This window comes from Bos javanicus, chromosome X (assembly GCF_032452875.1).
Source record: "Bos javanicus breed banteng chromosome X, ARS-OSU_banteng_1.0, whole genome shotgun sequence".
Classification (NCBI taxonomy): domain Eukaryota; kingdom Metazoa; phylum Chordata; class Mammalia; order Artiodactyla; family Bovidae; genus Bos; species Bos javanicus.
Window position 1 is genome coordinate 93,779,272 of NC_083897.1, and position 13,496 is coordinate 93,792,767.

Consider the following 13,496-nt stretch of genomic DNA (forward strand, 5'->3'; position numbering starts at 1 on the left):
GCTTAAAGCTCAACATTCAGAAAACGAAGATCATGGCATCTGGTCCCATCACTTCATGGGAAATAGATGGGGAAACAGTGGAAACAGTGTCAGACTTTATTTTTGGGGCTCCAAAATCACTGCAGATCGTGACTGCAGCCATGAAATTAAAAGATGCTTACTCCTTGGAAGCAAAGTTATGACCAACCTAGATAGCATATTCAAAAGCAGAGACATTACTTTGCCAACAAAGGTCCGTCTAGTCAAGGCTATGGTTTTTCCAGTGGTCATGTATGGATGTGAGAGTTGGACTGTGAAGAAAGGTGAGTGCTGAAGAATTGATGCTTTTGAACTGTGGAGTTGGAGAAGACTCTTGAGAGTCCCTTGGACTGCAAGGAGATCCAACCAGTCCATTCTGAAGGAGATCAGCCCTGGGATTTCTTTGGAACGAATGATGCTAAAGCTGAAACTCCAGTACTTTGGCCACCACATGCGAAGAGTTGACTCACTGGAAAAGACTCTGATGCTGGGAGGGATTGGGGGCAGAAGGAGAAGGGGACGACAGAGGATGAGATGGCTGGATGGCATCAGTGACTCGATGGACGTGAGTCTCAGTGAACTCTGGGAGTTGGTGATGGACAGGGAGGCCTGGTGTGCTGCGATTCATGGGGTCGCAAAGTCGGACACGACTGAGCGACTGATCTGATCTGATCTGGTAACTATTGAATGAATTGAACTGATAATTTTAAAACTCAAAAAAAAGATTAAAGATAGTTCAGTTGCTCAGTCGTGTCCAACTCTTTGTGACCCCATGAACTGAAGCACGCCAGGCCTCCCTGTCCATCACCAACTCCCAGAGTCCACCCAAACCCATGTGCATTGAGTTGGTGATGCCTTCCATCCATCTCATCCTCTATCGTCCCCTTCTCCTCCTAACCTCAATCTTTCCCAGCATCAGGGTCTTGTTAAATGAGTCAGCTCTTCGCATCAGGTGGTCAAAGTATTGGAGTTTCATAAGTAAAGTATTTAGCATAATGACTGGCAGACTAGCTAGTACTCAATAAACAATAGTCATTACCATTTTATTTAAATCATCACAACTTCTCTTGGGGAAACTGAGGCTTTACAGAGATGAAATCCTTTGCTAAAAAGTAACACAGTCAGAATTTGAACCCAGATCTGAAGCCAGTGCCAATTTCCCTAGAGTTTAAGAGTCCACACCACAGCCACCATGTTGGGGATGTGCCAACCAATACTTCCTTTATAGACAGGAAAACTGTACAGGAGTGAGGTTTTGTCAAAGCCCCAGATATATGCTTGCCAACCAACTTCCTCCACTAGTGTACAGCAAGGTTTCTCAAAAGTTAGGATACATCAGAATCCACCTGTTTGTAAAAATAGACTGCTGGCTTCCAACCCAAGAATTTACATTTTTAACAAATTTCCAGTTAATGAACCACATTTTGAGAACAACAGTGTACAGTTATGATATGTTAGCCCACCCATCCCACAATATCAGAAGCTGTCACACTCCACAGAATGGGAAAGAATTGAGACAGAATAATGCTCTAAATCAGTGGTTCTGAGAGTAGCTCCCACTCACATACTGAATCAGAAATCCTGCGGGTGGGGCCTACCTATCTCATCTTTTTAGAGGTCTTCCAAGTGATTCTGATACACCCTAAAGTTTGAGAACCACTTCTCTACAAATCAAACTGCTCTTCAAAATCCAGCCCCTTACAATAGAGGAATGGAGCTATACCACTGTTTTTTCCACTTTTGAGAGCCTGGTCTCAAGCCAGATAATTCTAAGTTCAAATCCAGACTCAAAGAGTAACTTAACTTCCATGAGTTCCAGATTCTCACCACCAAAATGGAATAGTCATCTTCCTTGTTATAACCTTTCCAGGAAGTAACATGGCATTACTAATCCCTAACTAGACTTTAAGAAATCTGGCCTTTGTAAGTCATCAGAGATATGAACAGATTTATATCATCTACAGGCATCTGTGGGCTTAACTATTGTGGGCAACCATGAAAAATGCAAAATATTTAGTAATTTTCAATTATGCTAAAGTATTACGAGCCTAGGATGTGTGTATATGTATGTGTTTGTGTGTGCATGTGTGTGCATGTGTGCAATGCACTTAGTAACCAAGAACAGCCACCCACCAAGGACCTGATTCTCAGCTGGCTTCCTTATTCTCTGGCAGTCCATAGAAAAGCATGATAAGAGATAAAATTTTGGTCTCTTTCATGGGAAAAAAAAATTAAGGCAGTTAACTTATGTCAGGGTGTGCACAGAAACACAGGACTCACCACAGAAATGTGATTAAGAAGGGGCCTGGCCCATAAACACATTTTCATATTGTAAATTTGGAATTCTTAAAGGTCTCAGTGGTATTCCTTATAAATGTCAGGTCTCTACCGTGCAAAGATGCTTTCCACAATGTTTTCCCTTTTGTTTCAACGAGCACCCAAATAAAAATGCCAAACATTTCCAGAAACCCTAAAGTTTCCCTCACATCATAGTATCATTTATAATATAAAAAAGTAGAAACAACCTAAGTATCCAACCTCAAAGGAAATGACTGAGTAACTGATGACAAAGATATATAATGGGATATCAGAAATCATCTTTAGATCAATATTTAATGACCGTAACTTTATAATGTTAAGTAGGAATAAAAATCATGTTACAAAATGGTGTTTATAATACAATCCCACATTGTATTGGGTTGGCCAAAAAAATTGGTTCAGGTTTTTCTGTAAGATGTTATGGAAAAACCCAAATGAATCTTTTGGCCAACCCAATAAAATATACATTTATATTCTAAGTCAAACAATGGGAGTTAATGCAACAAAAAATTAAACAGTAGACTGTGCTGGATAAAAGGCCCATAGATGATTTTTATTTCCTTTTTTATTCTTTTTCTGCATTTTCTACAATAAGCATGTCTCACTTATATAGTCAGGGAAAAATTTTTAATATTATTTGAAAACGAAATATCTAACTTTCAGGCTTGGATTTGCATTAGATGAGATAAATGTATGCCAAGTCTCTGTCATGGGGCCTGGCACACAATAAGCACTCAGGAAGCATTCATTCCTATTTCCTGTTCCCACACTGCAGAGTTAGGGTCTCTGTACTGCATGCAGAAGTTCACTTTTCAGGTTTAAACCTACACAATCCAAAGCAAGGCCCACAGGCAATGAATCAAGAAGATTCATTCATTTGTTCATTGAAAAATGTACTCAGCATCTATTACAAGTTTAGCATTGAACTAGGTTCTGAGGATACCAAATATGAAAAGATTGCATCTCTGCCCTCAGGTAGCTCTTGCTAGTGAGTGACAAAAATACATTTATAACTATGATATGATGAAATAATTACTTTCAATAAGAATATACATAAAGTGCCATGGGAACCCAAAAGGAGGCCTTCTACAAAAGAGGTATGCTATGAGTTGTAAATGGAAGGACATTAGTGGGAATAGCATGTGCAAAGACAAAGAGGCATAAGGAAGTATAAAATTTCCCCAGAACTATAAGTAGTTCAGTCTTTCTGGGATATAAAGAACAAGGGAGGAGGAGTGGTGGTAAATGAGACTGAACAAGTATATCACAAAAGGTTTTGTCTGTCACACAAAAGAGACTGATTTTTATTATGTAGGAGGATCACTGAAAGAATTTTAAGCAGAGGAGTGACTTGATTAGCACTAGCAAAGATACCAGGAATCCTGAAAGACATCTTTTTTTTTTTTCTGAAAGACATCTTAATCCCCATTTATTTCCAGGGGAAAGAAAAATGCCCCATCATCTAGGTCTGTCCCCTCTTAAATGAAATAATATGAGGCAGTAAATAGAACTCTGCACCTGGCACACAGTAAATACTCAACAAAGATCAGCTGAATATGAATTTAGATGTGCTGCATGGGACAGTCCTTGCTAAGAGTAGAATTTTACCAGTACCAAAACCTTCAGTTTGGTCTTGGGTGTGGTAACAGAAACACCTCCTTCGGAAAGTGCACATGTGGTCAGTCACTAAGTCATGTCTGACTCTTTTTGACCCCATGGACTGTACCCTGCCAGGCTCCTCTGTCCATAGGATTTTCCAGGCAAGAATACTGGAGTGGGTTACCATTTCCTCCTCCAGGGTATCTTCCTGACCCAGGGATTGAACCCGCGTCTCCTCTGTCTCCTGCATTGGCAGGTCACTAGAGCCTCTGTGAAGCTTCCCTTTGAAAAAGACTGATAACTGAAAATTCTAGAACCTAACAACATGCAACAGCAGGAGGGCGCCATACACTGTTTTGTTGTACTCCAATGTACAAATCCTTGCATGGTTTTCTTTCCAGAGCTGACATAAGTCCCAATAATGGGATAATAGTACAGGTTTATTCCAGACACTAACCTTTCTGGAATCCTGGGTGACAGGTGCTTATGTGCACACATGGTTACCTGGAGGGATTTCATTAGTGGTTTTACTCCTACTGTTTTACCCAATATCTCCTCTGCTTAATTCAATTTACCTGGATGGTTCTGCAGGTAAAACTGTAGAAATAAAATGCTATTGCATTTCTGCCTCCATTTACTAGGTGCATGCAAAAATGCTTTAAATAAAGAGGAAGGCTGTATTAGATATATTTTATCTAATAGATAAAGAAAACACTCTGTCTGCCTGAAGACACTTTAAGAGACTCAGAGAAGCAAAGCAACTTGTCCAAGGTCACTCTGATAGTAAGCTGCAAAACCACAACTCAAATCCATGTTTGTTGGACTCAAATATCTCAAAAATGCAGTACAGTCTCTCCCAAAGCCAGCCTCTGAGGAAAAACAAAATTACCAGAATACAAAGATGATACATTCTTTGTAACTGAAAAGAAAGTATTTTTCTAAGAAAAAAAATACAAAATAGAAGAAGGGTTCAAAATAGAAATATATATAGGAAAAGAAAAAAGAGGAGAAACCAAATGTCAGTGTTAAGCTAGGCCATAATCTACAAGGAGGGATGTAAGAACCTGTGTCTGGGGGTGGGTTGGACCTAACTGTAGCGGAGAGAGGGGAAATTAAGTTTCTGAGGAGGAACCTGAACCAGAGTTGAGAAAGGAGCAAGCCAGTGAGCACCTGGCCACTGCACCCTGTCCAGGATGCCCTGCCCTCCTTACCTGCCATGAAACCAGTCCTGGCACATGTCACACTCGATCATGAAGCGGGTCACATCATAAGGCAGCCGACAGAGGCAATACACTGGTACTGAAGCCATCTTCACCAGGCCTTGGAGTGTTCTGCAGTGGGCCAGGATCTTAGCTTCAAAAGGAGCAGGAGGCGGCAGCACGCGTCCCCTCTGGACCAAAGCTGGGCACAAACGACACTTTTACAGAGTGAATCAGGTCCCCCAGGGTACCAACCCTCAGCTCTCAAATGGACAGTTACCGCTGCCGCCGGGATGCAACACAGCTGGTTGGGGCTGTAGGGGGCAACTGGAGAAAGTCCATGGGCCGCTTTAACAAATAAAGAACAGCGCTCTGCTCTCGTAGCTTTATTTCCCCTCCTTACCTCCTTCAGCCCCCTGCGTCAGTGATAACTTCTTTCCGGATTTCAGGGAAAGATCTGACGCCTTTTCAGGAAGCTCCTTTAATCTCTCACTGCAACCTCTCCTTGTTAGCAACGCTGCTTCCCAGGGCTCTCTTTATTATGACGCAAACGACAGCCTAGAGGATGAGGCTGGGGGTATAGAAAAAGCCCCTTCTCTCACTCCAAAAATAAAGGCAACAAGACAGAGAGAATAGGGATCCCTGGAAGTCCTCAGATTACTCGAAAATTACCTCCATGCCTTCAGGAACGAGGGAGACAAGACTAGGCGCCCAACTAAAATCACAGTTCTGGGGTCGTGTTCTGAGAGTTTAAATTATCTGCTCCTTCACTTTCAAAATTATTCCATCCACGACCAGACGGGAGTTTCATCACCCCAACAACTGAAATAAATCTCAACCCCAAAACTGATCAGCTCACCCACTACTTCAAAGCTGACAGGCTTCTGTTGCACCCCAGAAACTCAAATAGTTCACTTCAAAACCCCTGAAACTGACTAGAATTTCCTCACACTCCGCAACCAAGTGAGGATTTTCCTCCCACAGCTCTGAAATTGGCAGACATATCCTCACAGCCTCCTCAAACAGACCAAGACTCCTCTGCCCCCTTAAAACTGACAGGTATCTCATCACAGATCCCAAAGTGACAGGAATATCCTTCCAGCCCCAGAAACTTAGGAGAATCTCCTCACGCCTCCCAAACTGACAGGAACCTCCTCATGCCCCAAACCTGACAAGAGCGTCTTCGGTCCCGAACCCTACAGGGACCTCCTCATCCGTAAAGCTGCAGAGAGTCTTCAAGCCCGCGCAGCTCAGTCCTACCGAACTGCCAGCGGCCAGGCTCGCTCTGGAGCGGCTCAGCGCCTCTCTCAGCGGGAGGCTCGGCCGGCAGTTCCGGCCCCACAGGCTGCGCGCGCCGAATTGTGGGATCGTCACGGCAACGCGGCGAACCTCGGTCGCCTTACCCTCGAACCACCCGCTGGGTCTCGCTGGCCGCCCGGCGGTGCTTCAGGGCAGCTTTCTCCACAGCTCTGCCTCGGGCCCGGCCGTTAGGGCCTACTGGAGCCCTCGGCTCGGGCCTAGTCCGGCGGCCGCCCAATGAACGGGCTAGCGGCGGCGTCGCTGGGCTGGAAGGAGATTGCCGCGAGCAAACCAACGAAGAAAGAGACGAACCGGCGGCCGGGTTGGAGAAAAGCAGTCCGGAAAGTCGCTGGGAGATGCTCAGCGGCGGTGGTAGGTAATTCGGAGTAGTCAATAAAGTTTATTCAAAACAACGAGGAAGTTGGGGCGGAGAGGGCAGGAGAAACACGGGGTAAACAGCTACCATGTTGAGAGTGGCGGCACCGCCGTGGGGAGGCGACCCAACCGCCATCTTATGAGGTCCAGACTCGCGAGGTAACCGCGGCAGAGGCGGGCCCCGGCTCCCGCGTGACGCCACGAGGGGCGGAGCATCACCTTGAGAAGCAGGGCGGGGCTCAGCCACCTTTGGACCCGCTGGACTCCCCAGGTACCCAGTGGACGCCGAGGACCCGGAACCAAGAGGCGGAGAGGCCGCCATCTTAGGCGAGGCGGGCACTTGGCTCCATTTTGAGTGGGGCCAGAGCCTTCCCTGCTTTCCCCCTCCTCCGGGCAAGCAGGGAGTTAAGCACCCACCACCAACAGACTCTGACACACACACATACTATCTCTTCCTACTCCTCCCCAGCTTTTTCTTATGAGAGGAGGTGAACTCTGCGACTGTGCGCCGCAAACTTAATAGGTGGCGGCGTGGGGGAGGTGGGGGAGGGCGAGTGCTCACAGAGGCTCCTGTTCACTGAGCACCTTCAGCAGGTCGGCCTGTTTCACAGAGTCTCCAGGTCTTTAATCTACACAATGCAGGAGAATCTATCATCACCGAGTGAGGACACGGGCTTAGGGAAGCCAAGTTGCTTGAGTTTCAGAGCAAGAAAGTTGAACCTTGCACCCTCTACTACCCCTGGGGTCCTGCCCTCAGTCCCTCCATAAAGCCTCTGTCAACTCCCCAGCTCCCTCTGAAATCTCTCTTCTTTGGTACTTCCCAACCCCGTCTGGGCTTCCCTGGTGGCTCAGCTGGTAAAGAATCCGCCTGCAGTTTGGGAGACTTGGGTTCAAACTCTGGGTTGGGAAGATCCCCTGGAGAAGGGAAACACTATGAACTCCAGTCTAATGGCCTGGAGAATTCCATGAAGTGGTCGCAAAGAGTCAGACCCAAAGGAGTAACTTTCACTTTCACACCCACACCGTCCCCCCCCCCCCCCCAGTTCAGTTCAGATACAACTGAAGGGTTTCCATGCACCTGTCCCATGATTTTCTTACTACAGCCTGAGGATGGAGTAGAAGAGGTTGAAGGGACGGAACTCCACACGCATGCTTCAGGGTGGCGCTGGTTTTCTCAGACAGTCTAGAAAATTCTCTAGGAATCCGCTTAATATTTCATTTTCTTAACCGGTCCCACTGCTTTAGAAAAGAAAACGCGTGTGTGCGCTCCGATTTCCTAAGTGATGAGGGGGTTAGGCCCTGGGGATAGAATGATGAAAAAGAGGGACACTGCAGTGGGAAATTGCCAGCCAGTGCAGGAGACAAGGCTGCAAGTAAACGATTGGAATACAGCATCCAATAAGTACACAGATACCTCTCGCAAAATGTACAATAAGGCTAAGAAAGTGCCTCAGAAGCTGCTTGATGATGTCAAGGAAGATTTCAGAGAGACTTGGAGAGTATATAAAAGTTCACTAAATTAACAAGAACATTGTATGTAAAAGGATTATGATGTACAAACGGGATTCCCAGGTAGCTCAGTGATAAAGAATCTGCCTGCTAATGCAGGAGATATAGGAGATGTAGGTTGGATCCCTGGGTGGGAAAGATCCCCTGGAGAAAGGAATGGCAACCCACTCCAGTATTCTTGCTTGGAAAATCCCATGGACAGAGCCTGGTGGGCTACAGTCCATGGGGGTTGCAAAGAGTCAAACACCACTGAGTGCGTGCACATGCACAGACACACACACACAAGCAAACATTGTGTACAAATGCATGGATGCACATGGGAAAACATTTACAAAAAAGTTGACTATTAGATTTTATCCTGGAAGCAATAAGAAATCACTATAGTTTTTGAGCAGAAGCAACAGCGTCACATTTGTGGCTTAGGCAGATGACAGTCCAGGTTTAGTGGGACCTGAAGCTTATACAGTTTGTGAGGTTCATTTCATTAGGAAAAAAAATATAGACTTGTAAATGCAAAATTACATTAAAAGGTAAAGTTTTTTCTAGAAATCATTCTTATACCTGGATAATAACATATAAATGGAAATGGCACAAACATACAGATGTCCCCACTAAACCCAAACTAAATTTATCCTGCAAATCAACTTCTACTTAGCTGAATCTCAAAAATGTCTGAGGCGCTCCTACATCACCTACAAGGAAAATGTGACCAGGAAAACTCTCAGTAGAAAGGGACAGCAATTTTAACCAATTGTGGTTTAATTACACTTTGTAAACTTTATAAAACATATAACCACATAACCAAATGGCAGGTGACAAACCCTGCAGCTAAGCTTTCTTAACTTCACACAAAGGCAGAAGGATGTTTGCTTAAGCAGCACATATATTAAGATTGAAAAGACACTAAGAAGATTAAGCATGGTCCCTGTATGAGTATGACATACAAATTTATGAAGGATTCCATAATAAATGGCAGAAAAGGGGGAAGGCAGAGAGGAGGCAGTTGCAATAGTCATGAAAAAAAGATGAGGCCTGAATCAGAATAGTTGCAGCAGGGGGTAGAACATGATCAGATAAGTGGGGTATTTTGGAGGTTGAATAGGCAGGGCTAGGAGACTAACTGAAAATAGTAGATGAATGAGTGAAAGGAGTATGAGTTCATTTATGGATTGGGTGTCATTTCTGGATGATGATGCCATTGACTGAGCCAGGGTACATAGAAGGAAAAGCAGGTTTCGTGCAGAAGAGACTAAGTTCAGTTCTGAATATGCTGGGTTAAAGAGTGTGTGGAACATTAATTCACTCACTCAATAATTCTTGAGCATCTACTATTCACTAGGTACTGTACTAGGTGTGAAGATGTAGTAGTAACCCAGACAAGGTCCTGGCCCTTGTGATATTAACATTCTTCATGGAGATCAGTCAATAATCATGTACAATTCATTAATATATTTACTGAACACCTACTGTAAATGATCAAGCCAGTCAATCCTAAAGGAAATTAATCCTGAATATTCATTGGCAGGCAGGACTGATGCTGAAGCTGAAACTTCAGTACTTTGGCCACCTGATGTGAAGAGCTGACTCATTAGAAACAACCCTGATGCTGGGAAAGATTGAAGGCAAGAGGAGAAGGGAACAACAGAGGATGAGACGGTTGGATGGCATCACCAACCCAATGGACATGAATTTGAGCAAGCCCTGGGAGATGGCAAAGGAGAGGGAAGACTGGCATGCTGCAGTCCATGGGGTTGCAAAGAATCAGACATGACTGAACAACTGAACAACAACTATATACAAGGTACTGTTCTAGACACCGAGGATTCAGACAAGGTCCCTGCCCTCCTGTGGTTCACATTCCAGAGAGCGAGACAATTGAGTTAAGTAAGAGAATTTTAAACTGCAGTGAGTGCAATGAGGACAATAAAACAAGTTATGAGACAAAGATTTAAATAGACACTAGTCTATATTAAATAGTCAAGGAAGGCCTCTTAGAGAAGCTGACATGTGAGCAGAAGACCTGAATAACAGGAAGAGCTGGCCAGGGACAGGATAAAAGGAATAAAAAGTGTAAAGTCCCTAATTTGGTTGTGGGGGCCATTTCAGGGCTCTCTCTCAGTAACATCTCCTGAACATTTATGATGGACTGGTGGGTTTTGGGGGTGGGGTCTCCAGACATGAATTAGAGACCCTGTACAATCTAATTAGGAAGGCAAGATTCAATGAACAATAACAAGGCTTAAAAGGTTAAACCCTCTCAAGTGCTAATTAGAGGTATGAATGACATGTATAAACAGAAAGGGAACCACAATTAATTCACATGTATTCAGTGGATGTGTCAAGAAAGGCTTCACAGGAGGTGGTGTTTGACCTAGGTACAGTGGTACCCATCCCTAAAATTATCCCCAGTGATCTTGAGTGGTGAGGTTGGTGGGATAAAAGATAATGGGGAAAGCAAAGCTGTAAGGGGGCTAAATCGAGCCAGTTAGATTTGCTGACAAAGTAACTCACACTGCCCTGGTTGGGAGGCAGCCCGCTGATGCCCTGAAAATGTGTGCTCCAGTTGTGCCTTACAACATCAGTGCTTGATCTGAACTGGCCGCCATAGCACAAGGCTGCCCTGGAAACTTTCTTCCTCTACCCCACCTCTACTTAACAGCTGTAAACATTTACTTTTAACTACATAAACCATAGGAAATGCATTCCCATTGTAGATTAACATCCAAACAGGCTGAAGATCCACCCTGACCACCATTCAATCCCTGCTTGCTTTCCTAGAAGGAACCTCAGTGAGCTCTTTTCTGATTTATCTGTCTAAATGTACATACATATAACTGTTGAGATAAAAAATTATGAGGGCCAAAGTGAACTATAAAATTTATGAAGAAAAACGGGGAAAATGAAAGCATTACATAAGAACAGACTTGCTCCAAAATAGACTGGGAAGTACAAAGACAGTGAAAACAGACAAAATAACAATAAATAACATTATCTGAGAAGCTATGGTGTGCTAAGCACCTGTTCTAACCTCTTTAAGTGCATTAACTCAATCCTTACAGCAACCCAATGAGGTACTAGTGATACTAGTACATTGGGTACTAACCCAATGATAGTACTAGTGCTTGTACTATCCCCATTTTATGGATAAGCTGAGTGTAGACACTTAAAACCACCTGCTCGAGGCCATATGGCTAGTATGTATGCAAGCTGGGGTTCCTGGTGATACAGGACCAGACTCCAGGCTTTTCACCACTCCATTTGTGAATCTAACGGTAACTGGTGACTCTAAGATCCATGTAATAGGAGAAGGCGATCAACAGTTTTTTGCATAATTTGAATCACAGAAGCAAAATAGGGTTTACACTCACTTAGAATGAAAACTAACAAGATAGTCCCCCAGGTGCCGAACTAGGTAACTAAAAACACCAGCCCACTCCTCCATGGCCATCTTGGGGTGTGCCAGATATACAGAGCTATACTCCCAGAAAAGACTTCAGGCTTGATTTAATGCTCGCCTGGCACTATCTTGACATTCTTAATTTTATGTTTGAATCTGTGTCTTTTAAGTATGGTCCAGTGTGACAATGGAGCATACACATGAGCAGAAGAGATATACTGAGTGGCAGTGAGCACAGCCTGTGGACATGGCAGTGCCTGGTATGTATAAGCAAATCAGGGGCAGTCTGGGACACTATGGGACCTGGAGTGGGGGACGTTGAGCCAATGACAATGGTGGCAGCAGTAGCAGCAGCAGCAGCAGCAGCAGCAGAGGTAGCAGTAGCCGTAGTCCTGAGAGAAAGGATAGCCTCTGCATGGGGGTAGTGATGGGACCTGTGGTGAGAGGCAATCTTGCCCTTCTGTCACAGAACCTGTCCCTGCCACTATACACAAATATTAACTCTGGCCTGAGAACTGGGTCAGGAACTGCTAGCATTCAGGCAGTAAACTTTGTCAGTAAATTATTACAAAATAAAAAGGTACTCATGGACATTGCAGAACAACTTTCAGTTCAGTTCAGTTCATTTCGCTTGCTCAGTCATGTCCAACTCTTTGCGACCCCATGGACTGTAGCAAGCCAGGGTTCTCTGTCCATCACTAACTCCCAGAGCTTGCTCAAACTCATGTCCATCGAGTTGGTGATGCCATCCAACCATCTCATCCTGTCATCCACTTCTCCTGCCTTCGATCTTTCCCAACATCAGGATCTTTTCTAAGGATTCAGTTCTTCACATCAGGAGGCCTAAGTATTGCAGCTTCAGCAACAGTCCTTCCAATGAATCAGGACTGATTTCCCTTAGGATTGACTGGTTTGATCTCCTTGCAGTCCAAGGGACTCTTAAGAGGCTTCTCCAATACCACACTTCAAAAGCATCCATTATTCAGCACTCAGATTTCTTTATGGTCCAATTCTCACATCCATACATGACTACTAGAAAATCCATAGCTTTGACTAAATAGACCTTTGTCAGCAAAATAATGTCTCTACTTTTTAATATGCTGTCTAGATTGTTTATCATAGCTTTTCTTGCAAGGAGCAAGCATCTTTTAATTTCATGGCTGCAGTCACCATCTGCAATGATTCTGGAGCCCAAGAAAATAAAGTCTGTCAGTTTCCATTGTTTTCCCATCTGTTTGCCATGAAGTGATGGGACTGGATGCCATGATCTTAATTTTTTGAATGTTGAAGTTTTAAGCCAGCTTTTCTACTCTCCTCTTTCACTTTCATCAAGCAGTCTTTAGTTCCACTTTGCTTTCTGCCATAAAGGTGGTGTCATCTGCATATCTGAGGTTATTGATATTTCTCCTGGCAATCTTGATTCCAGCTTGTGCTTCATCCAGCCTGGCATTTCACATGATGTTCTCTGCATTTAAGTTAAATAAGCAGGGTGACAATATACAGCCTTGATGTACACCTTTCCCAATTTGGAACCAGTCCTTTGTTCCATGTCTGGTTCTAACTGTTGCTTCTTGACCTGCATACAGATTTCTCAGGAGCAGGTAAGGTGGTCTGGTATTACCATCTCTTTAAGAATGAATGTTCCACAGTTTGTTGTGATCCACACAGTCAAAGGCTTTGGTGTAGTCAATAAAGCAGAAGTAGATGTTTTTCCTGGAATTCTCTTGCTTTCTCTATGACCCAACCGATGTTGGCAATTTGATCTCTTGTTCCTCTGCCTT

General features: G+C 44.1%; 1 protein-coding gene and 1 non-coding gene across 8 annotated transcripts in view; one reads left to right on the forward strand and one right to left on the reverse strand.

Moving 5' to 3' along the window:
* PHF8 (PHD finger protein 8) overlaps positions 1–6,463 on the reverse strand; it is a 97,257-nt gene extending 90,794 nt beyond the window's left edge. For 2 of the 7 annotated variants that reach the window (XM_061410246.1, XM_061410249.1), the window contains exon 1: positions 5,148–6,463. In XM_061410246.1, coding sequence (XP_061266230.1) covers positions 5,148–5,245 — 98 coding nt within the window. In that variant the 5' untranslated portion in view covers positions 5,246–6,463. The remainder of the gene's footprint in view (positions 1–5,147) is intronic. The other 5 variants (XM_061410244.1, XM_061410243.1, XM_061410242.1 and 2 more) reach the window with 5 other exon arrangements.
* A 2,721-nt stretch (positions 6,464–9,184) lies between these two features.
* On the forward strand, positions 9,185–9,288 carry LOC133243581 (U6 spliceosomal RNA). The gene has a single exon (XR_009735135.1). It is a non-coding gene; the product is annotated as a U6 spliceosomal RNA (small nuclear RNA).
* The last annotated feature ends 4,208 nt before the right edge of the window (positions 9,289–13,496 follow it).